The 24,912-nt window shown below is 41.2% G+C and overlaps 2 protein-coding genes across 3 annotated transcripts; both read right to left on the reverse strand.

Annotated features, from left to right (window-relative positions):
- Nucleotides 1-100: 100 nt before the first annotated feature.
- atxn10 (ataxin 10) lies at nucleotides 101-9,820 on the reverse strand. The gene is made up of 11 exons (XM_034131543.1): nucleotides 9,653-9,820; nucleotides 8,767-8,958; nucleotides 8,486-8,571; nucleotides 8,291-8,387; nucleotides 7,505-7,669; nucleotides 7,291-7,371; nucleotides 6,845-7,001; nucleotides 6,572-6,689; nucleotides 5,452-5,636; nucleotides 2,678-2,741; nucleotides 101-1,987 (listed from the first exon to the last, which is right to left on the reverse strand). The coding sequence occupies exons 1-11, from the start codon at nucleotides 9,766-9,768 to the stop codon at nucleotides 1,803-1,805; spliced, it is 1,446 nt and encodes a 481-aa protein (XP_033987434.1). The 5' UTR covers nucleotides 9,769-9,820; the 3' UTR covers nucleotides 101-1,802.
- Nucleotides 9,821-10,769: 949 nt separating this feature from the next.
- LOC117483089 (fibulin-1-like) lies at nucleotides 10,770-23,609 on the reverse strand. 2 transcript variants are annotated; one of them, XM_034131250.1, is made up of 17 exons: nucleotides 23,447-23,609; nucleotides 23,180-23,273; nucleotides 22,441-22,576; nucleotides 22,134-22,281; nucleotides 20,678-20,740; nucleotides 20,495-20,584; nucleotides 19,550-19,687; nucleotides 19,296-19,433; nucleotides 19,082-19,225; nucleotides 18,863-18,985; nucleotides 18,351-18,476; nucleotides 18,095-18,214; nucleotides 17,852-17,983; nucleotides 17,653-17,776; nucleotides 12,075-12,217; nucleotides 11,647-11,784; nucleotides 10,770-11,541 (listed from the first exon to the last, which is right to left on the reverse strand). In XM_034131250.1, exons 1-17 carry the CDS (start codon nucleotides 23,529-23,531, stop codon nucleotides 11,402-11,404), a joined length of 2,082 nt encoding a protein of 693 aa, XP_033987141.1. In that variant the 5' UTR covers nucleotides 23,532-23,609; the 3' UTR covers nucleotides 10,770-11,401. The 2 variants fall into 2 exon arrangements, with proteins under 2 accessions (XP_033987141.1, XP_033987142.1); XM_034131251.1 differs by lacking the exons at nucleotides 10,770-11,541; nucleotides 11,647-11,784; nucleotides 12,075-12,217 and adding an exon at nucleotides 16,950-17,344.
- Between the last annotated feature and the right edge of the window lie 1,303 nt (nucleotides 23,610-24,912).

Raw genomic sequence — 24,912 nt, forward strand, 5'->3', positions numbered from 1 at the left:
ATTTCTTCTTTTTTACCAATAAAATTTGAGCATCCTTTTAACGCCTCAAGAGTTTTTAATATCACCTCTGTTCCTAAAAATCATTCCCCAATAGAAGCGGTTTCTCACACAATACTTTATTAAGCATTATATCAACACATGATTGGACCCAGACACAAAGCATTCACCCTGACAATTGTTTTACCGAACCAGAAGGCACATTGTAGTCGAGCCCTGTGGTATAAAACGCTGATATGGGAAACACAAGAACTTGTAGCCTTGACTGATGTGGTACTAATGTGTCAGGAGGTGAACAGGCGGCCGCGGCCATGCCACCTCATTGAGCCCGGCTGACTCTTTCCTGTGGGGCTGAAAAGCATTGCAGCCAGCCAGCGGAGCGCGAGTAACAGCTGTTTTGTTAGCTGTCTGAAATCCTGGGGACCGGAACCGCGTAAGCTCCCTTCACTATGCCCGTGGATTGAGGGGCGAGTCGAGCCGATTGTTTCAATACATTTTGTCATTAAAAATCAGAGGCAGAGCAAACAAGGTGGAGCAGGGCGTGAGCAGCCCAGTAAATCGCTGCATTGTTGAGGTGTCAGGACAGTTCAGCTTATCCAGCAGCCGCGAGGAGCAGGGAGGGATGTCATCCTGCACACTAAAGCCTCTGGTGTGATTCTCTCACTCGCTCATTAAATCACTTTCAGCAAGCTCTCACCTACCAGAATCTGTTTCTTATCAAAAGAAAAAAAAGCACACACTCACGCAAACACAGCTACGGCTAAAAAGGAAGCAGGGTATTCAGTAAATCTCTGAAATACTCTATGTTGTCAATTATAGCTAACTCAGCGTGAAATGAGGCAGTAAAGAATGTTGTGAGTTCAAGTATGGTTAATAATTTATGATGCATGCCATAAACTGTAATCTCTTATGTATGTAGTAGTAGTAGGATGGGAAAATATTAGGACTAAGAGGAGGAATAGGATGAACTTCACTGAGAGTATAAGACTTCAAGAAGAGATGCAGTGAAAGCCCATGATGTAGTATGAGCATTGTGCAACGTGCATAGCATCAGTTGTAATTAGTATTGCGTTTTGCATTCAGGTCCTTAGATTAAAATATGGATATCATGCTTGTTTAAAGAAATAGTTTTAAGAGCTTTGAATGTCTCTCTGGCAACGACACCAGCGTTTCAAGGAGGTAAGGCGCTGAGGAGGCTGATTACATCATGTTTTTGGTCTTTCTCTGTTACTGCAGAAGTCACTATGGGGATGGGATTAAACCCAAACCCCTGCTGGTAACATGGGTGTCTGTGAAGAGGGAAAGGCCCCGGACACTGCGGTGCTCTTTGTCTTTGGATTAAAGCACAGAGCATCGCCGTGCCAAAAGGTACCAGCATGAGCTCGCCTCTCCCTAACTCTTCATTTCCCAGACTTAGGAGCAGGAGCTCCTGAAGTCTTGACCTTTTCTTTATACCAGCGGGACCCCATGGGCCTTTTGTTTATCAAGAATACCATAAGCTCCTATGTGGGCGTTAGTGCAAAGCATTAGTGAGGTAGGAAAGTCATGTATACATACCTCTCTGATAGAAATAACTAATTATAGAGCATTTTTCTTCCTAGTCTATCGGCAGTGTGGCTGTCAGTTACTCTGGACAGGCACAGTATATGAGTTTAGTAATGTAGTTCACCCGAAGATAAGGCTTAAATATTAGTAACAGTAAGCGTATATGTGTTCACATGTACTTTTTTTCCTTTCTAAACAAATACTTGGAACCTGCTTGCGGGTGGAGGGCCTCATCTCTCCGGGTTGATCTTCAAAGCTTTTCAAGAGTCTTTCCTCACAGTTTTGAGCAGCAAGCCTCCGTCTCGCTGCTCCACCTCGAAGCCCAACTCCTTGAGTGCGGAGTAGTCGGTGGTGCCACGGCGCTCCAGAACCGCCACCTGCTCCTGGTTCTTCTTGTTGTGTTCTAGGAGGTTCCTGACGGCAAAGATGGCCCACTGGCTGATAACTGGAGGCAATCGGTTAAGGGCAGTAACGTCGATAGTAAGGAAAGGAGCACAATGTAGTTCTTTCAGGGATTTTTCAACATGATTTTAAGGCATATTTTCCAGCACTTGTTTTCCCGAATAAAAAATACATTAAATGGTGTTATTTTTAAAACATAATAGCTAATTGTTATTGAGTCTGAGACGTTTGTAAGCTTGAAATACAATGCATGAACTCCACGTTTGTGAGGTTTCAGTTTTCTTTTGGACCGATTTCATGAAGACATGCATACGTGATCGAACATACAAATTTAGTACAATGGTAGATAAGTTGACACTGGTACATTTTCTATTTCAAACTCCCGAGTGCCTGGTACTTGCCCCATGATGCTGAGCATGCAGACAGCCTAACAAACAAACGAGTTTTGCAGACGAGTTATGTTTTGTGATGTAAAACATTCTCAGCTCACCCCTATCAGGTTTCCCGCATAATTCTACATTTGTTTCTTTCAATATATTCTGGAGAGAAACTGATGTGGACACTGCCATGAATAAGGTGGATTGTTTCTGTAGCTTTAGAAAATATTTGACTGTGAAAACACTCCAAATTCAATGCTCAAAAAGCCATGATAAGGATAGCAATACATAAGATAAGCTTGTACATAAAAAGAGATGTATTTCTAGACTGTTAACCAATATGAATAAAAGGATACATGGGTTGTTGCTGTCTATGTTGCAGTTGTCCAAGATGAGAGGGATGCCTTCCAGTTCACTCACCTGAGGAAACAAGTAAGTAAGGTTTAAAAGAATGGACTGGTAAACAAGGGTTTGGCATCACTGAACGTTTTCCTAATCTTACAATAAAATACCAGTTCTGGAAAAATGCTTATGTTGACAAATTCCTTAGCTCAATAAATGCTTATTTCACAGTGTTTTTTCAGAGTACCTGTATATTACATATTCATGCACCAGGGCATATGGTATTGATTGTCTTAATGAATCATACTTGCAATGATAGAAAACTTAAAATGTGTATAATGTAAGTTTGGATAGTCTCTTAGTTTTTTCAAATAGGTGAGATTGTAAAATGAAGGCCACCAATTAGTATTTCTTGCCGCCAAACAACTAGTATGTCAATATGTATTGTATGAAAAACGTACAGTAGATATACTAGCACAAGGAGAGTACAAATCAATTTAAAAAGGCAAGCCATGTATTGAACCTAAGTGTTCTTAGCAGAGCCTCATTACCTCCACTAGAGCAGCAGTGTGGTTGTGGGTAAGGCCGTCACAACAGGGAGATCTGCTCTGCATCTTAAGTCTGATTCTATAGGCTTTATTACCGTCTTTGCTTGCTGTTGCATTGTGGTTACCCTCCAAACACACTGCTGGGAGCTCCACAACGAGACCAAGTGCTGAGTTAAGAAACTGGAAATGTCCTTTAAACTGTCAAAGAAACAAAAGTCGCTGGCTACTACGAGCACCCAGGTCTGATTTTCCACTTTCAAAATAATTGTCTGAGGCTGCTGACACTACGTCCAAACCCTTAAAAAGGGGTGAATAAAAAGCGACTGGAGCCCGAATCCAGTCCGGTTCAGCGCTTTGCTTCTTAAAATTACAATCTCTCCCAAAGGTGAACAGAATGACATTTGGTTTACTGGAAGAGTTCTCAGTGAAAACAGATATGGGGTGATTTCAGACCACTGACAGACCACAGATCAGCATCCATACATATTATAGAGAGGCCAAATGAGGGTGGCCATCCCACAAGCATTCCACAGATCTGTTTCTATTAAGTAGAACTGAGTCTACGATGTGCCACAGATAGGGGCCAACTCCTCCCCGCCCGCGTTATTATCTATCTGCTCTCTATGTTAATGGCAGGATGCTGACAGATGGAGATGGAGGGAAACTGATAAAATCACCAAAGCGAGGGAGGAAGTGTTTCACATTTCAGTGAAAAACCAAGTTGTTGTGTTGAAAGAACTCGTAAGCTTGCAGTCGCAGGAACACAAAGCCTCATGCTTCATTAGACAGGACACTTATTGTATTTGTCATTGTTAATGAGGAGATGAGGTGGTTTGACACAGCTCATTACCAGAACCTGCACCCTACACATGCTAATTTGGTGTTGAGATAGTCAAAGCAAGACCAAGAGGGCCTCTAGCTTTCTTCTTGACCCATGACCCCATTGTGTTAAACTGACCAAAAGCTCCCAGAGAACAAAAATCTAATAACAATCTCATTTAATGCTGTTTTTTTTCTAAATTCCTTACTTTCTCCAGACCGTAGCTTATTGAGGTCAAATATTACAATGGAAGTCATTTTGAAATGGCAAATATCTTTACAGGATATTATATAAAAAATAGCAAGGAAAGATGTAGCATCAGAAAAACTCCAAGGTTTTTGGGTATAATTTAAGATTAATACAAATTCTGCCATTAGTTATAACGAGGCTTTCGCGTTTTATCCCTTTGGTTTGAAACCAGTCAATCCAACTCTCTTGTGGACTTACCACCTGCTTAAAAAGGAGTCTCAGGGTGTTTCTCAATCGCGAGTAAAGCTGCTGCAGAGCCACTATTTCAAGCATACTACGTCATCGAGTCCCGCCGAAGTACTGTTCCAATCTCCAGCATACTTGGAAATCTACCGAGCCCGGCGTACTCCGTTTGGAGAAATATCGAGGCTGCACATGAGTAGACTCCGCGGTCTTAAAATCCCCACAATGCTTTGCGCACGGACCAATTTCCCCAAATCTGTGGCGGAAGATGTAAGGCGGGGCCTCTCATATGACGCACACCTGCACACTTGCTAGCCTGTTCCACTCTTTGTTTTCCAAATGTCAGGAAGTATTCTTGACTCGCTTCTGAAGCAAGATGCTCGGCAGACATGTGCTACCAAGCAAGCGTACTCGCGATTGAGAAACACCCAGAGTCTGCTTCCCAGCTAAATGTGGTGAGATTTGATTGTGAAATGTTTAGTGTTTAGTGTCCTGTCTGTCTGTAACTTTGTGTGGTAGTGTTACCACTGACAGGTCTCTCTTGGAAATGAGACCTTGTGTCTCAATGAGACTTTACACCTGTATAAATAAAGGCTAAATAAATAAAAAAATAAAAATGAAAATGAACAACCACAGCACTTTTTGATAAAAAAAAGAGGTTTTAAAATGAATCTAAAAGCTAAACTACTATAGAGTTGAGTCTGCTGATTATTATTTGTAAAGATATTTGGTAGCAATGGTAGAATGTCCTGTATACCCAGAAGTGCTTGATATTCCCTAATTTGACCTGCAGTCGCTCTCTGGATTTGACCTCTGTGAAGGTTCATGTAACGCTGATTTAGAATAACATCAAAACTGACCAATGAGCTACAGGTTCATCTGTAAAAAGATAGTCTTGGAAACAAACTTAACCAGAACTAAAAAGGATGCGATTCCTTTTTGTGAAAGCACATATTTCTGTTTTGTCATCAGTCTGTCAGTTTCAAACCTTGTTCTGATTGTCTGTGTTGCTGTAACAGAGGTTTCCTATCAGCCTGATGAGGTGGGCCTTGAAGCTGATGACTGGAGAATGGGAGGAGGGGTCTCCATCTCCAACGAGGGAGGAGAAGTTCTGAGCAGCGCTGAAAACATTCTTACTAGCCTTCCCTATAGTATGCACCTGCTTCAGGAGCTCTGCAGAGAAAAAAGAAAGAAAACACAGAGTTCAGGGATGCAGAAAAAGACAGTAATTCATTAAAGGTCCCATGTCATGCTTTTCCGGTTATTACCCGTCCCCTTGTGTGTTATGAAGGTTTTTCTGCATGTAAACGGTCTGCAGAGTCAAAAACCCTCAAAGTACACCCTGTAGCACAGAAAAGACCTGTCTATGCTGCCCCAGAACGCCTCGTTTGAGATTTCTTTTTCTTCCTGGGTACAGTGACGTATTTGGGTATAGTGCCGTTACGTTACGTCCTCGTAGCCGTTACGTTAACTTCCTCACACACTCAATCTTTTCTCAGCTGCAGCTCCGCCGATTTCTCCTCCCTGAGACGGCAGGACGCGGCGAGGCTGTGAGTCGGTGTGTGAGCACAGACACAAACTCCCAGCCAGGCTGCGGGTGTGTGTGTGTGTGTTCGGGCTGGGTTTCGCTGTGTCTCACAGACGGCCACTGGGCTCATAGGGAGGGGGGGGGGCAGGAGCTCCAACAAGCCGTTTAGGACAGAGAGTGAATACACATACTATACAGAGATGCTGTATGAGAAACCAATGTGAGTTTGGAAAATTGCACAATATAAATCTATTCTAGTAGACCTCAACAATGGAATTATGATCAGTAGAAATGGCCATGACATGGGACCTTTAAATTAAGTGCCAAAAAAACTGATTTGTGTAAACTCGTTTGTCGTTGAACTTGTTGTGTTTTTATAGCTTTCTAACATAACCGAGGGCTGTGTTCAGGAATTTTGTTTGGTTTTCTGTGGGTGATTTCACGGGGATCTGAATCTTTCACCATTTCAGGGAGTGCATATGGTGTACAGATTTTTACCATTTAAAAACCAGCAATTGACCCTAAACCTCCAGCTGCAGACGCGGTCAGAGAGCTTGTGTGAGTGTTTGTTTAAATTTACCAACAGTTGTTACTAGAAGGTCGGGATGTTCCTGGAGGAACTTGAACTGCTTGTGGTCTGAGGTCATCTCACACAGCACGTCCAGCAGACTGATCACTGTCATCGCCTCCTGCAGGACCTACAGGGGATCGCAAGCAGGATGTTGGTCACATGGGGAAAGGATGTTGGATTTGATATAACGTTAGGGAAGGGCCTCGTCAGTTAGAAATGCGAAAACAGTTCCACATGCCACACACACTCTTCATATACATCAGTCAAATGTACTATGTGTACCTCATCACTGGAGGCAGAGCCAGTTGCGAGCGTCAGCACGGCCCCACAACCTTTCACGAAGGAAGTGGCCACGAAGCGAGCCACATCGGAGGGGATGCCACACCCCTCTGAGTCCTCCTCTTGTAGCTGAGCGAAGAGCAGCTCTAATAGAGTAAGTCTGGAAAAAGAAACACACACACACACACAGTAGTTTGAATGGCATTTAATCCGTTTATTCAGCTCAGGTTTAATGTTATCCAACTAAGTGAAAATAAACAGAAACAAAAGTATAATTGCAAGAAGTGCACTCATACAACTTCTTAAAACTAAACTCAAAACAAAGTGAAAACTCAAAATCAGGATATAAAAGTTAAAGGGGGCAGTGTTTGTTCTTAAATCACTTTCTGTGTAACATAAGAGGTCTATAGTTATATGCATTATCTTTGCCTACATTAAAAGCAAAGTACCTTTCATGGTGAGACATCCCAGAGTACATGCTCTCCACCAGAGCTGAAGACTTGAGGAAAAACTGGGTAGCAATGAGAACCCTGTAAATTTGTGAGAAAAAAATATATAATGTTCACCAACAAATCGAAGATGACAGTTTGTCATTCCTTGATATGATTGACAGCTAAAAACAAAAGCATTGTTCTACACACTGAAACAGACACACACTCTTACGTCCAGTCCAGGTCAGGATGGGTCCTGCAGAGCTCCATCACCCTGAGTGCCAGCTGGATGTTCTGCAGATCAGACAGCTCCTCCACCTTGGCTTCATCCAGACATGTGTGGAGCACCATGGAGGCGTAGTTTACCGTCTTCTCATCGTCAACACTGAGCAGCTGCCTGTTCACACATAATTGGGTGGACTTTATCTGAGGAGCAATGCTTTCCAAGTAAAAATACTGATACAGGTGTGCATTAGTGTTAAAATGTGGTTTCAAATTAACCCAATGTTTGTGTTGTAGAGACAGAGAGATGTGGATAATATATATGAAGTTAAAAACTAGTTTGTTAGCCCAATGAGCCTGTGGCGCTGTAAAGCACGACCAATCATCTGAACCGGCCCGGCTAAAATAACTGGATGGCCTACCTGCCTGTCAGCCTTCCATCTCGTGCACAAACTTATCTTGTGCCCTCATTGGTCATGTGCGCGTTTGTGTGTGTTGGAGGAGGGGCTCTGTAAGGAAGTCTACAGGAAGGGGCAGATTTTTTTCGGTTGTGTACTTTCAAATTCTAACACACTCGAGCTGGTTTCTCCATTCTTACCTACCCTACCTTTAAGTCTGTAAAATACTGTTTGTAAGAATTGTGCCAACTGTGATATGGATATTGCACTAGTCCATTTTGAGATTTCATAACATTTCGATTAACTGTGCAGCCCTAAAACATAGTATGAGTAATAACTATATTATGTAACAGTGATGCTTACTGTTTAAAATTCACAAGTGCAAGTGTGGCACTTACATGAGGAGATTTGGGAAGCTCAGCCGCCAGATGTCATCTTTACACATTTGGTTTCCAACCGACAAGTTACCGAGGAACTGGATCCCACAACGAAGCGCTAAGCCATAGAGGATGATTAATAAATATGTTCAGTATCAAAAAGTTTGCAAAAATAAATCGAATGCTTTTATTACAATTGACTGATTTTAGACTTACGTTCAAATATGCCATCTCTACTCTCCGAATGTCTGGTCTGAAGGAAGTCTAGGAGTTTAAGGGACACATCAATGAAGCCAAGCTCCCTAGAGGAAAAAGAGAAGTACATATATATTGTAAGAAGAGTGGCAAAATAGCATGAAGACACAGTGAACAGCATTGTGGCAATTTAGCAAGTTGAAATGACTGTTGAGATGCATGTCCAAGTGCTGTTGAATCAACCACGTTATGTGCATATACAATATATACATCTCATATTATCCATTAACTGATGCTCTTACCTGAGCAGACTCTGGTTGCGGTCGCTCTCGACACAGGTGTTCCTCTGAGCCCTGAAGCACTCGGCGGTCAGCTGCAGCTGCAGGGCGACAGACTGCAGGTCCTGATCGTCACAGCTGACAGCATGGAGCTCATCGCACAGTCTGGATAAAACCTGTAGAAGACTGGACAACACCTCCTCCTTCACAGCATCTCTGGGGGAGGAAAGTCGAGGTGGGGAAAGTGAGAGATGGTAAATGTAATGCAGTGGAACCCCAGCCTGGGGATTATATAACAGAAATAAGGAGTGAAATGTTAAATGAATCAGTATATGTTTATAGCAAAGTGAGTTATCACTTACAAGGAATTTGCCTTGGTGTTAGGAGCATACAATTAATGTATTAAGAGGAAATATAAGCAAAGTAATGCAAAGAGAATTACATAAATAGATAATAGATCAATGACAACATATTCGGTTTTTTGTTTAGTGCAATGAATTTAGTTTAGTGCAATGAATGTATCACTATTCTCTGCAGGGATTTAATTGGCCTAACAGGTGTAAGTAATATAATAGATTACTTTTTTCCCCTTGTCATATTAGTAACTAGTTACACCTGTGCTAATCCTGCAATGACAATTCGAAATATCGGAATCCACAGAAAGCTTTGACTGTCGTCTTTCTAAGTAGCAGCTGAAATGCATACGTCAGTATAAAGAAGAAATGTGACATTTCACTGTTCATTAACAGATAAAAATACACTTAACGGACCTGAAATAGCATCCAATAATACGCCGGAAGTTAAATGTAATAGTAGCGTTTAGGTAGCCGACACACCAAGCTAGCTTCGTCGGTAAGCTACTAACACCCTCAGTATCCTTTTAAAAAGCATTACATTACTTTGTCCGCACCTGTATTCCTTGTCACGTAACGCGGTGGTAAATGTTTGTAAAACCTGCAAGTGTTCAGGGCAGTGTTCTTCCTTCAAAATGCCAGCAATGTCCATGTTGTCGGTATTAGCTGCCATGTTTGCCTGCTAATTCATTCGTGTGGGCGGGACATCCGGTTAGATGTCTCACACGCTATTGGTTCAATCCAGGAAAAAGGCGGAGTCAGAGCATGTGCTGCTGTTTTCATACAGTTGTCATGTCACCCGCCTCTGTGGCACATGGTTATGTGTCAGGGCAGAACATACAGTAAGAGTATATTTTATTGAGTGAAAGTGAGTTGCAGCTGGGTGAAATATTAAACAGTACCACTTTATAATATGGAACCTAGTATAAAAGGTTTATAAATGCAGCTTAGCTTTATAATTGCAAGGGTTGGCACAGATTTATTGAGTCTAATAGAATTGGGAATCCCTCATGGGCTCCATATGTTAATTCAAGTGGTATTTGTGAAGGGTGCAGCCTTAAATATACAGTGTATCTTTACTGTAACATACCCAAAATAAAACATCTAATAATTTCTTGGATACAGTAAAAGTTCTACACTGTGTGTTTAATGGTCAGAAGATCAATTCATTCAGCCCAACCAAGTTGAGGGACAATTGGTGCAGCTGCAATAATAAAGCCACAGGGCAAGCCTTTTGAGCTTTCATGTAGAGTGGCACATTTTAGATTACAGGATTTGCCTGGGTATGGTTGTCACTTGTGTTTTCACTGGCCGGCGGTCACAGCACAGCAGTGGTGAAAGCCATATCACTGTGGAAAAGAGTTGATTATGGATGGTCAGAAGTATCCACCTCAAGCAATTTGTCAGGTTAAAGATGAGGTATTTAAAGATCTTAACATTCCCAGGAAAATGTTCCCATAACTCAGTTCTCTGAATGGAATAACTGGAAATAACCTCACACACTGGAAGTTGTATGGTTTTGATCGGTAATTTGAAGAGTTGAGTTACAGAAAAACAGGACATCCTATCAGATTTGTGTTATTCTTGAAACCACAGTTATGCTAACTAAAGGACAATTGGTTTAGTCTGCAGCGGTCTAGGATTGATCTCCTTTTAGTAAAAACATGAACACGATTAACCACACAATCTTTATTATTCACAGATGGTCTCATATTCTGATGGTACAAAACACAATCAAAGTTGAAATGGAGCACATATCTTTGGCTGATTTGGCCCTATTATAAGGATGTCAGTTTGGTTAGTTGAAATATCTCATGAACTATTGAATAGCTTGGCAAACATTTGGTACTTCTAATATTCACATTAGCCTCAGCTGTGCTTCTGGTTTAGTGCTTATTATCAAATGTTAGCATGCTTACAGACTAAACTGAGAGGTTTTTGTGGTGTTATACCTCGTAAATATTTGCATTATTAGCTTAACACTGTAAGCATGTTAGCATGCTGAAATTAGTATTTAATTTCAATAAAGGCTAAATACAGCCTCAAAGAGCTGCTAGCATGGTTGTAGACTCGTAGTACAGTATATTTTCTGATTTACATTGAAATTACAATGACCTATTGTAAACAAATGACCTTTATGGGTTGCAAACTGCTTCTGTAATTGTTTTCAGTACCTCTAAAACACTGCAAATTAAGTTTCCACCTAACATTGTTTTTAAATGTCCAGCAAGATCAGGTATGTTTTCAAATTCAAAATGTTTGTCAACTTATTTATTGTTAGGTAACTAATAACTCCTTAGCTGAGCTCAGAACCAGAACTCAGAGATGAAAACATTAATGATGACAATGTTGCGATGAGAGACAACCCTTGACTTGATATAGTTCATAGCCACCTCTATCACAAGGTCCCTGGGGCCAATGATAGGTTTCACCTGCCGAACCACACCTGAGTGATGACACAGATTGGGATTAGTTAGTGAAATTCAGTTTTGGGAGACTTATAAGTAAATTAAATATCTGTTTGATATAGGTCTTCATGAAGGACACTTACCCATAATCATGCCGTGGTGGGTGCGTTTCTCCATATCAAAAGAGGACTGGTCATCTGCAGACTGGATGTCAAAGAACACATCGGTGGCGCCTGGTACAGCAGAGTTAGCTGCTGTAAGTGTCCGCAGGAAAACTATTTCTGTTGGGGCAAACCAGAAAGGGGATTTTGTCTTTAAATCATTATCAATTGTTCTGTGAGTTGAAACAAGTAATTACATCTTATGCACAGCTTGGTGGGTTGAAAGTTGTATTTTTCAATGAGGCATCCATGAGGCTTCCCCATTAACCCCTTAAAACATTTATGAAGTTTGGAAACCTGGGTCTACGGTTAAATCATATAATAAAGACTACAACAAAGTCATGCCTAAACTAACTAATGCACACCACTGCATACATACTAAAACCTTGCTGTACTTCCCCCTGTCTTACCCTCTGGTTCATGGAAGTCTCTGAAGGTTGGCAGAGAGAGGGAGGTGTGGGTGATGGTGTGGACGGGGCTGATATTGCAGTTGATGTCATGAGGGTGGCAGGACTTAATGCAACGCACATTAGTCAAAGCATGACTACCAGATCTAAAAAGTGAGGAAATGCAGAGAAAAGGGGGATATATAAATGTGCCAAGGCAGGGAGAGAAATACATATCTTAAGAAGGGAAATCTTCACAATTTCAACCTATACAGTACTTCCCAGTATTTCTAAGAAACAACTTTTAGGATTAAACAGTTAAATTGAGCAAAAAGAACCTGGCAACACCTGAATAGTCCCATAGACCTGCATGGTTAACCATGGAACGGGCACTTTAGAAAGAGTCCAAACCCTGATTCCACAACCTAAAATCATGTTTGTGCACTTTCAAATGTGACCTCAGAAACGACCACGGGAGCAGAGCTGTGTAATTAGCAGCAAGCAGGTGAGTCCAAGTCATTCCCTATAAGCATGGCGCCAAAACCAGAGATGGTTGTGTGGTATTCCTCACCAGGTCAATGTTATAAAGGATAGTGGGATGGTGGAAAACCAGGCACGGGTATGTAAGAATTTGTTGAGGAAGAATCTGAAAAAAATATCAGGATTTTGACCGAATCCGCAGCAGAATAACATTCCCAAAAGATTGTAACCCTCCAAAAAACTGACAAATAGAGATACAATCATTATTATTTCATACAACATATCACTATTTTTACATATATGAAGTAATTAGTGAGGCATTTTGGAAAGTAGTTGGGTGGTGGTTATATGATCCAAAGATTTAAGAGAATGATTAGCTCATATATTTCATTTTGTTGCATTTTCAATCAGCTCTATATGTATTAAACCACAAAAACCACCGGGAGGAAAGTGGAACAGTGGAAAATGTGTCTGGCTGCATTTATCCAGCTGACCAACACAGCTACTGCCCTTTTGGTATCATTTACAGCAAATCAACTGATAACCACCCAATACCAACACTAAAAGCACTATTCATCATACGAGCTGTAATGCTGCTCCACCACAAATTGAGCCCCCATGTTGGCCGAGCCCCAGGTGCCCATAAATAAGTGCCACGCTTATTTTTCTTGCGATCCGCTGAGGCGAGTTCTGTTTGATCCTATGGTGAGGCCACTTGGAACAGATCATAGGAAAAATTGCTTTCAACATAAGAAATGACCACAGCGGAGGAAGCACGAGAGTAAGGGCAGAAACCATTGCCGGTATGTGTGTTTGTGCTTGAATATTAAAGAGTAAAAAGCCATTTTTATCTGTCACTCTTTTAATTCCAATCACTTAGAAAGTACACATAAAGGGAAGCTGAGGTAAAGTGAGCTGCCATCTGTACAAATTATTACAAATGAACAATCCTGTCATAGTGTTAGATCCTTAATAGCTAATGAGCCCCATCTAGTGGTACAATGTCCTAAAATTCTTAACACATATACTATTAGAATAAATAAAAAAGGCATTAACCCTTCTCTTGCGTTTCGGGTCAAAAGTGACAAAGTGACTTTGTTTTTTATCATAAATACTGTGTTTTTCATCCAATTGCCTCAATACCTTATGTTATCCTCCACACTAGGCTTCTGAACATATACAATTGATGATCATCACTAGCATTGATTTTTTTAGTGATTTATTCAACAGTGAAACACCCATGATGTTTTCGGTCAGAATTGACTGCCATAGGAAATGAATGGGTATGAGTGTATTATGTTCATCCTGCAGATGGAAAGCATCACACACACACACACACACACACACACACACACACACACACACACACACACACACACACACACACACACACACACACACACACACACACACACACACACACACACACACACACACACACACACACACACACACACACACACACACACATTCCAGACAAAACAATTTACTCTAAGTTACGGGAACCTCTCACTTTCTCGCGCTGTATGATACAATCATAAGGTATCATAACTTCTCACAGGTGCGAGCTCTGTGCCCCTCGAGAAAGAAACACCTCTCACTTTCTCGCAGTAAATGCCCCTCCATTACTGTCTCTCATGCAGTTATATTTGTGCCTTGCTCACATTTGACTCATTGACACAATGAGTAGGCGACCGATTAGGCGATTTTCTGTCAGAGAGGCTCTGGACAAATGTTTTGAAACAGATGAAGAGGAGATTGAAGAGGACGATGTCTCAGAAATGGAAGACAACAGCGATCCAGACTATGAGCCTGACCAACAGTCAACAGACCAGGAAGAGGCCCCTGAGGGAGAGGAGCCCTGAATATTTATTTTTCTCTAAATGTTCATTGAGGAAAACAGTATCAGTGTCTTATTTTATATTCATCACAGTGTATGCAGTGAATGCTGAACTTGATGGGCCCACCGTGGGTCCGGACCATATACTCTAGTTGAAAGTACACAATGAAACACTGACTTGCTTGTATCAAATCAATACATCCCATACATCATTGGAACGGGAAGAATCTCAGCTACAACACCAACTAAAGCATTTCCATCTCCAGTAAACACAGCCTACATGGCAAGCATTTTTATAATATACAGTAATGTATAGTAATCACCATCTTTGAACTTACTGCTAAATTATAACATGAAATTCACCCCTGGTGTCATTTCCCCCTTGATTCTACTTGCTTTGACTGTTCAAATGAGATGTCAACCATCAAAATTGGATAAGGGGTTCCAGAGATATCACTGTGCAAAATACACCGGTCAATTTTGACCAAAAATAGTATGAGAAGGGGGGTATGACCTAACGCAAGAGAAGGGTTTTAAGTGTTGAAAAAATCGATAAGACAAGGCACTTTTTTAAAGAAATCCATCTCTGCTTTCAACCGCAATTCAAATAGCAACATTGCTTAGAACTATAACCACTCAAATCCGTTACTACCAACAACAAAACTATAAGGAATTGGTTTTTTTGGGGGGTTGGAGACGAATAAATGTATTGCTAAAAGTAAAAAGAGAAGATCAATACCAACCTCATGTCTGTATGTGTAATTTAAAGGACACCTATCATGCTATATTTGAATAATATAGTGTAGGGCCATACGCTGTGGGCAAATAAACTTAAAGGGATCTTCTTCAAGGTGGCTTCAAATTCCAGGTGGTGTGCTTGCGATGCAGATGGTGGGATTTATAGCAGAGGATGAGAAGAAAGACTGGGGGGGAAACGGCAGCTTGAAGAGAGCTGTGGTGGTTTTGACCCTTTGATGCAGTTTGATTTGAGAAAGGCCTTTTGGCATTGGGAGAAATCAGCAGTTGGATATAGAAAAATCTTGCTGCATGCAGCTTTAGACGACGCTTGGAGTCCCAGTCCATCATGGCAGTGGCTAAAGTGAAAAGTGTGAAGTGGCTCTATCAGGTGGTGCTTGAGTGTGTAGCTCAACCCCACCTAGCTGTTTAACGGCCCTTTAACTGGCTGTAAAGGCACAGATGGGACTCCAATGAGCCAATGCTTTAGAGATTAGGGACGAATCCTGTTTTTACACAGTTGATAAGGTTAAAGCAATCACTCCTTAATGTTGCTTTTGTGTCACTTGCTGTTCCTTGTTTGCTATTCATAGAGTTCTGCAGTGATGACTATTTTTTAGGTTAACCCAGAAGTAAGCATCGCAAGGGTTCCCTTCTTGATTTATTGGTTTTAGGACTCATTCCTGCACCACTCTTGTTACTGGCCCTCTGAAAGCATCATGCATACACAAATTCAAACTATTACTTCTTTATCTTTTTTTTCATTTGTATTTGTACATTTAAAGTGGACCTATCATGCTATATTTGAATAATATAGTGTAGGACCATACCTATATAAGGCATATTTATACTTTTTTTTTTCAAAATACCAAACAGATCATGCATTTTAGCCATGCCTCATTTCGCTCAATTTGCACTTTTTTAGCTCTGTTTTTGCAAGGGCAGATTCTGTGAGAACAGCACCACCTACAGGCCTGGCATATGCACTACAGCGTCTCCAGCGCTTTCGAACGGCAATGGCCGTGGCTGTCTCCTCCTGATTGGTGGAGTTGGCCCAATAGCCGTAGCGCCACCGTCCTGACGTCAGGACAGTGTTCAAATCTGGATCAGTTTTTATCAGATCCGTTGCAGCCCCTTTTTTAGAGATTTGGGTATGGAGGAAAATAGAGAGGGTTGTGTTTTCTGACACTTGGTGAGTTCCCTGGAACACCGGGGACACATATTCATGTGTAAAAGACGAACAAAAGTGCATTTTGCATGATAGGTCTCCTTTAAAGCAACAGGAGCCACCGAGCTTAGCTTAGCATACAGAATGGAAACAGCTAGCTTAGTTCTGATCAAAAGTAATACACAATGGCTACCAGCACCTCAAAATCTCACTAACTTTATATATTTTTTGTAAGGTTTATGTCCTGGACAACGTCTTTTCTAGGCGCGGTGACTTTCTCAAGTATTTGATGTACAGAGCCAGGCTAGCTGTTTCTTTATGCTAAAGTAAGCTAACCTGATGCTCGCTGCAGCTTCATTTTAAGCATAGGCTACAGACAGAGAATGCCATCAATCCTTTTCGCTCAATACTGAGAAGAAGAATTTAGCAATACAAATAAATAGTCACTCCAGTTCATCATAAAGACTGCTGTGATATCTTGTGCTTTTTTTAGTCTTTTTTTTACATCACTGAACAACAATTATTCATTTGCCCCTTATAAACTGTTTGGAGGGTAGATAGAAAGTTGCAGCTGTGAGTCCTGCTTGAAGTAAAAGGATAGATAAAAACAAATAAAAAAAACCTTATTAAACATGCGTACTGGGTACAAAATACGTATTTTCTTTTTATTTCACAGACTTCTAATATGGAAATGTTCTTGAAGGCCGGATAGGCTGCTCGTTTGTGATAAACACCGCAATCTTGGCCATATACAGATGAGCCGTCCCGTAGCGAATCAACCTCATCTCCACGGTCAGAAAGAAGTCCCGCGGCAGGGTTAAGGTACGGCGAAGTGAGATCTCTCCTCCATATGCATGCTGCTGCACAACAAAGTATTCTTCCTCATCTCCGGACACTATGTTGAGCAGCATTTTGTCTCCCAGCACAGAATTAGAGGGTCCCATCCGGAAAACCACAGCAGGGACGGGGGTGTTGGTTGGGAAGCTGATGTTGTAGAAGGAGATTCTCAGCGGGAGCAAGAAACACGACGCAGGATCCCGCGTGAACTCGCAAGTTACTCGCTCGCAACGGCTGAAATGGGAAAAAATGAAATACTGATTGGATGGAAAGCAGAATCGGCTGCGTACATGGTGGAAAAAGAGACAAAGAACAGAGAGGAAATAATTTATGAAGGCCAGATAATAAGAAAAGGGTGTTGAAAGCGTCCAGAGCAGTCCAAAACCAGACAAAGAAACTCAGGAAATTAGAAAAGGGTGTAAAAAGATACAACGTATTCTTAAAACTAAACTACAGAGAAGTAAGATACATCATGCTCAGCTAGGGACAGTGAACCATTCATTACCAAAGCTTGTCATTACCAAGAAACCATCAGCTCTTACCCCTGTGCTGCTTGCCGGAAGTTTTGCGGACATGCAAAGGACAGACAGCGAAATCCTCCCTGAATGTTGAAGCAGCTTTCAGAGACAGAACAAGTATGGATCCCCGCGGCACATTCATCAATGTCTGAAAACAAGCAACGGTTAATAAAAAAAAACATTTACAATTCAGTTATCGTTGACCAAAGCTTCATCGACTGACCTTGGCACGTGCGTCCATTGTGTGCGAGTGCGTAGCCTGTAGGAGGGCAGGTACAGTAAAAACTTCCCGGGGCGTTGGAGCAGCGGTAGGAACATACGTGACCTCCAGTAGGCAGAGCACACTCATCGATATCTGAGAGCGGGAAATGGCAAAATCTGGTTAGAATAACTTATTTTATGTGACATGTGATCACTCTCTTGTTGGTTTTGTTGCCTCACCAAGAACCAGGAAGTCAAACAGTACCTTCACAAGCTATCCCATCGATGTCACTCAGCTGGTAACCACGGCGACAGTAGCACTGGTACGAGCCGTAAACATTTGCACACTCCTGGCTGCAAGGGTTGGCTTCACACTCATTGACATCTGTTAGCAGGAACAGAGGAACAGAGTTTAAAAAATGCATTCGGAAAGACTATGACACAATTTAGGTTTTTACATCAGCCATATTGTATATCCCCAACATAAGTCTTAGTAAATGACTGAAATTAAGAGATTTTACCTTCACAGCTTCTACCGTCGGGGGTCAGTTTGAAGCCAGTGGTGCAGCTGCACTTGTAGGACCCCTCTGTGTTCTCACACTTGTGGGCGCAGAGTTGAACAGGATAATGCCTGCATTCATTGATATCTGAAGAACACAGGGGGCGGTGAATCTCAGAGTCTGAAGCCTCTTTCACACACTTGCAGGTAATACTTGGATAACCTTCAGCCAAGTATCGCTCATGATTTTTACTTTTCACAGATGCACTTATTTTAGGAACAATTCTGCCTTTTACACAACAGTAATTCAACACTTATGGATGCCCCTTTTCCTATAAATCTTACTGGGAATTTAAATGGGAAATTGGTACTACAGATATCCATGAACATCTAGGGCAACCAAAGGGACTAGAATAGGCAGTTGTTTCTCCTCTACTCACTTTATACAAACACATGAAAATACAAGATTTCATAGCTGATATGCATAACATTTTATAGTTGAAACAAAAATAAAGTGAAGAATTTGCACCGTACCTTCACACAGCTTGGTGATACTGTTGAAGATGAAGCCATTTCTGCATTCACAGCGGTACGTGCCAACTAGATTGACACAACCATGGACGCCGCACACATTCCCTATACGACACTCATCCACATCTGTAACATGAAGAGGGGAAAATACACGTATGAAAAAAGAACATCAATGTGGCAGCAAAAAAAACATATTGGATCATTTTTCATGCCAGAATCCACCTTCACACCGCGTGCCGTCCTCAATCAGATGATAGCCTCGTCCACAGGGGATTTTGTTCCTGGGACATGTGTAAGAGCCCTCTGTGTTGCTACAGGTCTCGCCAGGCTGGCATGGACTGGCGTAGGCAACACACTCGTTTACATCTGAAGAGAACATTACATTAAGACAGCTACATTTTTATCTGAGGAATGTTTTGACTTTGACTAAACTGACCGTTACAGTTGCCCACAGCGTCCTGAATGTAACCGATCGGGCAACTCTCCTTCGGGTAGCAGCGGAAAGAACCTGCAGTGTTGTTGCACACAAAGTCTGGTCCACAGTTATGGGAGCCCAAAGTACACTCGTCTATGTCTGGAACAAGCAAAGAGGAGATAACGATAGAAGCAATACTGAAATACTGAACTCTAGGACAATTTCTTGGTATGAATAAACTAAAGTGTTAGGATTAGAAAAGGATTTTTTTTTACCGTGGCAATCGTTGTCGTTTCTGAGTTCATACCCGGTGCCACAGCTGGTTTCCCTCTGACAGCGAAAGGAACCCTCTGTGTTAATGCAGACTTGGCCGTAGACGCAGTTGTGATTGCCAGTCAGACACTCGTTAGAATCTGAGAAAAAAGACATCCACTTAAAAATAAGAAAATAAGTGCATTTAGTTTGTTCAGTTTATTGTACTTTATACTATACAGTGCAGGAAGAGGCAGAACACCCAGTGTGGTGATTGAAGCCTCCACCTAATTAATACTAAAATTCACAATGTAATAGGGAAACTAAACTATGACAAACTATTGGAACAACATATCGTAAAAACAACAATAAAATAAGAATTTAAAGGTGGGGTAGGTAATTTTGGAGAAATCAGCTCGAGTGCACTAGAATTTGAAAATACACAGCCGGAAGAAATCAGCTACTTCCTTACAGAGCCCCTCCAACACACACGAACGCGCACATGACCAATGAGGTCACGAGATAAGTTTGTGCCCCGATGGAAGGCTGACAGGCAGGTAGGCCATCCAGTTATTTTAGCCGGGCTGGCTAAAATGATTGGTTGTGCTATTTACAGTACTACGGCTTCCACAGATGACATTTTTTTATGGATTTTTTGTCAAAACACTTAAGATATTCATTGCTATCGGGATGTTAAGAGCATTCCATGGAATATAACAAAAAGTGTATCTCGAGCCGGTTTCTCAAACTTACCTACCCCACCTTTAATGCAAAAGAAGAAATCCTATTGATTACAATTCACCCTGAAAAGTGATTGTGAATATTGTAATATATTTCTTTTAAATAATAATTCAAATAATAGTTGTTGAGATATTTCAGTATGGGCCGATAAACAGACTGAAACATTGAACAGTTGAAATCACTTATTTTCTAAGTAATAAAGCCGGGTTTTTATTTAGATTACTTACCCACACAACTCACTCCATCATTTTGCAGTTGATAACCATCAAGGCATGCACATGTGCCGTTCCCTACACACCACTGTGAGCAATTGGCGTCTGAAATCAGGGGAGAGTGACGACATGTGACGAAATAGACGTTACAGTGTGTCATACATCACTAAAATCATTTTAGAAATGAATGTGCCAAACCTCTACAGCCATCCGATCCCTCTGGCGGCTTGGTGGTAAAACTGGCTGCAGGCTTTGCTGTGACTGGAGGTATGGATATAAAGCATAATTAAAACTCTCAATAGCTTCAAAGGTCAACTCAAAGAATGGTTGAGAAACAAACAGACGTGCGAGCACCTCTAAATGCACTTTAACACAGGGGTATCTCCTCTTGCACTTTATGTATCTCTTGTATCTTCTCTTGCACTTTATATGTCGTTACTGCTATATTGTATTACCATGTCATAAATACTTGTGTATGCTGCTCTTGCTCTTTTGCACTTTTTGCATATCATGTATTTTGTTTTTGCTATGTTTGTAAAATGTAATTTTCTTAAATGTTTTATGTGAGGGACTGCGGATGGAAATTAGCTTAAAGCTAAATCTGGCACTGTTACGCTTGACACATTTTAATGTTTTAAGTGTTCATTACTGTGCATTGTCCCTGCTAAATAAACGATTACAAATTAAAAATAAAAATAAATGATTTAATGGTAAATTCCCCAAAAAACTACAGTCCACAAATACAGCTCAAATGGAATGTTTTTGCAGCTCTGTCCTTCCCACACATTTGGTTGTATTTTCACTTGAAGCCAGCTAGGCGACAAACGCCACCACCAGACACAACACTAGTTGGCCCTGAGTCACCATTTGGCAAGGTGTCTCCAGATTAGCCTTGCGAGTACCGCTGTGTCCCAGGGATCTGCTGCACAGCTGCCACAACAAGGCCATTTATCCAGTTTATTAGAACAGGGCTCTGCCTCTAGTGACGCTACCAATTTTCAATTACTGTTTGTCAGCAGGATACAGAAAAACTAGTTGGAGGGGTGAAGCATGGGCAAAGGAAGAATCCATTAAAAGATGTAGAGGGGCGGAATCAAAGGGTGGATGGAATTATTTTTGATAAATTGCCTTAAAATGATGACCAATAACTCATCATCTGTTGGGGCTGATGAATAAGCCCAAAATAATAAGTTTGAAGTTAAAAAAAGATGGGATTGTACCCACTATTTGCATATCTGAGCGAACTGTGGTTGAGTTGCATTGCTGGTAATGTAGGCCCAAAGCTTTTAAAAAGGAATACAAAATGTGAGATCTTTGGTTCTGCTGTATCAATTTTGATCCTTAGAGAAACCAAAACTGTCCATCATGAGCCTTCTGTAGAAGGTAATGGGTCCCCCAAAAAAGCCATTAAGTGTCTAAATGTCTAAAATAAGTCTCAATAAGAAGTTATCTGTTTTTGGTCAGATCATCTGCAATCAAATTAAAAGTCTAAAAAGCAAATGGGAGTTTTTCCTACCTAGCTGTAAGTCATTTGGCACCTAGTGTGTGTAAATGGAGGGTACTGATTATTTTGAGTGTCCCACACAGCCAGGATAGCTCTTCTTTCATGATAAGACAGAGTGGAGCTAATCAAAAGATTGTTAAGATCTATTACCTGTTTGTTTGGGTTCCTCCGCTGAGTTTATGCCACAGCAGGTTTTAGCCGTGTGCGTACACTGCCTCTCCAGAAACAAACCCTGGAGCTCGCAGCTGGACGCCCGGCTCGCTGTAATCAGGCCGAGCATACAGCAGTCACAACACATCTGAACAGGAGAAAGAGGGGGGGGGACGACGCAGTCGTAAAGTAGGAATCTTATCTCGATACTGTCAGGAAAACAATTCCCACTATGTATTGACTTATAAAGTGTATTGTGAGAACAAGGAGACGTGTAAAGGTCGAAGATATTGATATTAGGAAGGACCTTCGAGATCTTGGTTTCCCAGGGTTGTCCTGAGAAGAAGGGCCGCTCACAGGCCCCTTGCTTCTTGGCCATTGTCATGCCTTTGTCACAGAGTTGGTCTCCTACTGCTGCTGCACAGCACTGCGCCTGGACGATCCTGCAGACAAACGACAGAAATGTACCAAATCCAGAACAAAACGCACCCTTTTCTCTTCGGCTGGATAAGGAGCATGTGAATAAATGCTTGCTATTGATTGACATACTGACTGGAAGTGGATTTATGATGTAATACGTTGCAATTTAGTTTAAAAATGCCTAATTTATCCATGATCAAAAGTCTTCTCTCCTCTGTGAATGTCCCCTCCACTGACCTCAATGTGCTCACCAGGTGTTTCTCTATGTTATCAATCACCACTTCCATGTATTTACAGTCAAACAGGGCCCTTTAGTGTTACAAATGCTCCAGGGGGGCATTTTACGCCTGTACTTATGTAGTTACTATGTTGACATGATTTGGGGCTTCATACTCTGGGGGTGTTTCCTGATTTTAAACATACCGTTGCAAATTGTGGCTTAGCTTGTACAGGAATCACACATTTCCACACAGTTTGAAGACTTTTGTGATGCATTCGGACCCCAAATACCCAAAGGAAAGCTTTTTTAACGGTTAAATACACATAAACTTCACATTCCTTCTGTGCTGACCCTTGCTTGGTCATATTTCTAACATTCTCCTTTGACAAACCAGGTGTTGCTTTACCTGCAGGTGTGGGAGATGGAGATGAAGGGGAGGATTGTACAGTCATGTCCTCCCAGGGCCCGATCCCTCCCATCCTGACAGCACTCCTGTTCATCTAAGGATTAGAAATACACAGAAAAGGCATTATTAAGAAAATAAATCATGGCTGCCCCTGATGAAAGTCAGATTTAATTCAAATGGGTTCAGACGTGGCGAAAAAATGCTTGGATATCTCAATGTTGGTGTGTGTTAAAAGTAACACACCAAAAAGTAATCAAATTATGTTACCTTGCCCATGCAGAACTCCGTACAGAAAAAAACTAAGTATGGTCCAAAGTGCCCATGGAGTGACTTTTAGATGTTTCCCTCCCATATCCTCTTAATGTCACGGTTATAATAAATGAATGGACTGATCGGCGGATGAATGACAGCGGTGGACGGTGTGTGAGAGTGAGTGTGTGTGTGAAAGCTCTCCGTGAAGAACATCTGAGGCGACACAGGGGGCGGGGTGGATGGAGCTGTGTCAGAGCTACTACTGAATAATTCAAACACGGCCGATATTGGATTTATTTGTGTCGAAATTGCGCAAAGTGAGTCCAAAGTAGATGTTGACTGGGTAGAAGATAAAGCGAAGTTTTAGAAAAGTCGGGAAAAACAAGTCTATAAACCCTCTAAACATGTAAGTCTACAGTAAAAAGGAAGAAAATACAATTATACAAAATAAAGTGTCCTAAATATATAAATGTTTTCTTATTTCAGAAGGAAGTTACGATATTGGCTCGATTTTTTTATTCATTGTTAAGGAAAACCTAGGATCTAGCTATAGCACAATTTGTATGCAATTTGGTGGAACGGTGATCAATGAAGTCAGAAAACCGAGCATCCGAGGAGCACCTGAACGCAGCATTTGCCTTTATCTCCGAGTGCCAATTGTTGACATTTTAAAACAGTTTTTCAGAATATGTAAAAATGATGAACTAATGTCAAATGGAAACCAACCAACAGTTATGAGGTTAAACATGAGCATAACTTTGTGTGGTTTACATCTTTTCTTCTTCTGTTTTCCTATTTATTTTATATCAACTCGTGGCCCCTCAAAGCAATCTTGCACCAGCATCTTACAATATTAAAACAGACAATAATGGGAGCGAAGCACAAATAAGATTAACATGTAACCCTGTTTATTACAAATATTGTAAAAGCAGGTATTTTTTATTCTCAACATTGTTTGTCCGTGGAGAGTTCATAAACAGGTCTTGTTTAACCTCAATAAATAATTTTAAAAAAACGAGGTTCTTCGACCAAATCATCTCAAATAAAGTGGAAGTTTTCATTATTTTCTCTTGATGGAAATACAGGAAGGTTTAGAAAAAAAAAAGTTTAGGCTTAATCTTATGTGAAAATAATCCTAAGTATTAGTCCTGTTTCTCGCTCGAGGCCAGGAAAAAGCTAGTCTCTGTGACCTTTTTACCTGTGCTGGACTATGGTGATTTGATTGATATGAATGCACCTGCCAATTGCCTGGTCAAGTTAGATGCTGCGTATCACAGTGCACTGAGATTTGTGACAAACTGTAAAGCATTAACCCATCACTGTACCCTGTATGCAAGGGCTTGTTTGCCTTCGCTAACTGTACGGAGGCTCAGTCACTGGTACATTTTTATATATAAAGCCATGTTAGGGAAACTTCCATCCTACATCTGCTCCCTGATCTCACGGTGAATTGTAAGTGGCTACTGCCTGAGATCGCATGC

Source organism: Trematomus bernacchii, unplaced genomic scaffold (assembly GCF_902827165.1).
Source record: "Trematomus bernacchii unplaced genomic scaffold, fTreBer1.1, whole genome shotgun sequence".
Taxonomy (NCBI): Eukaryota; Metazoa; Chordata; class Actinopteri; order Perciformes; family Nototheniidae; genus Trematomus; species Trematomus bernacchii.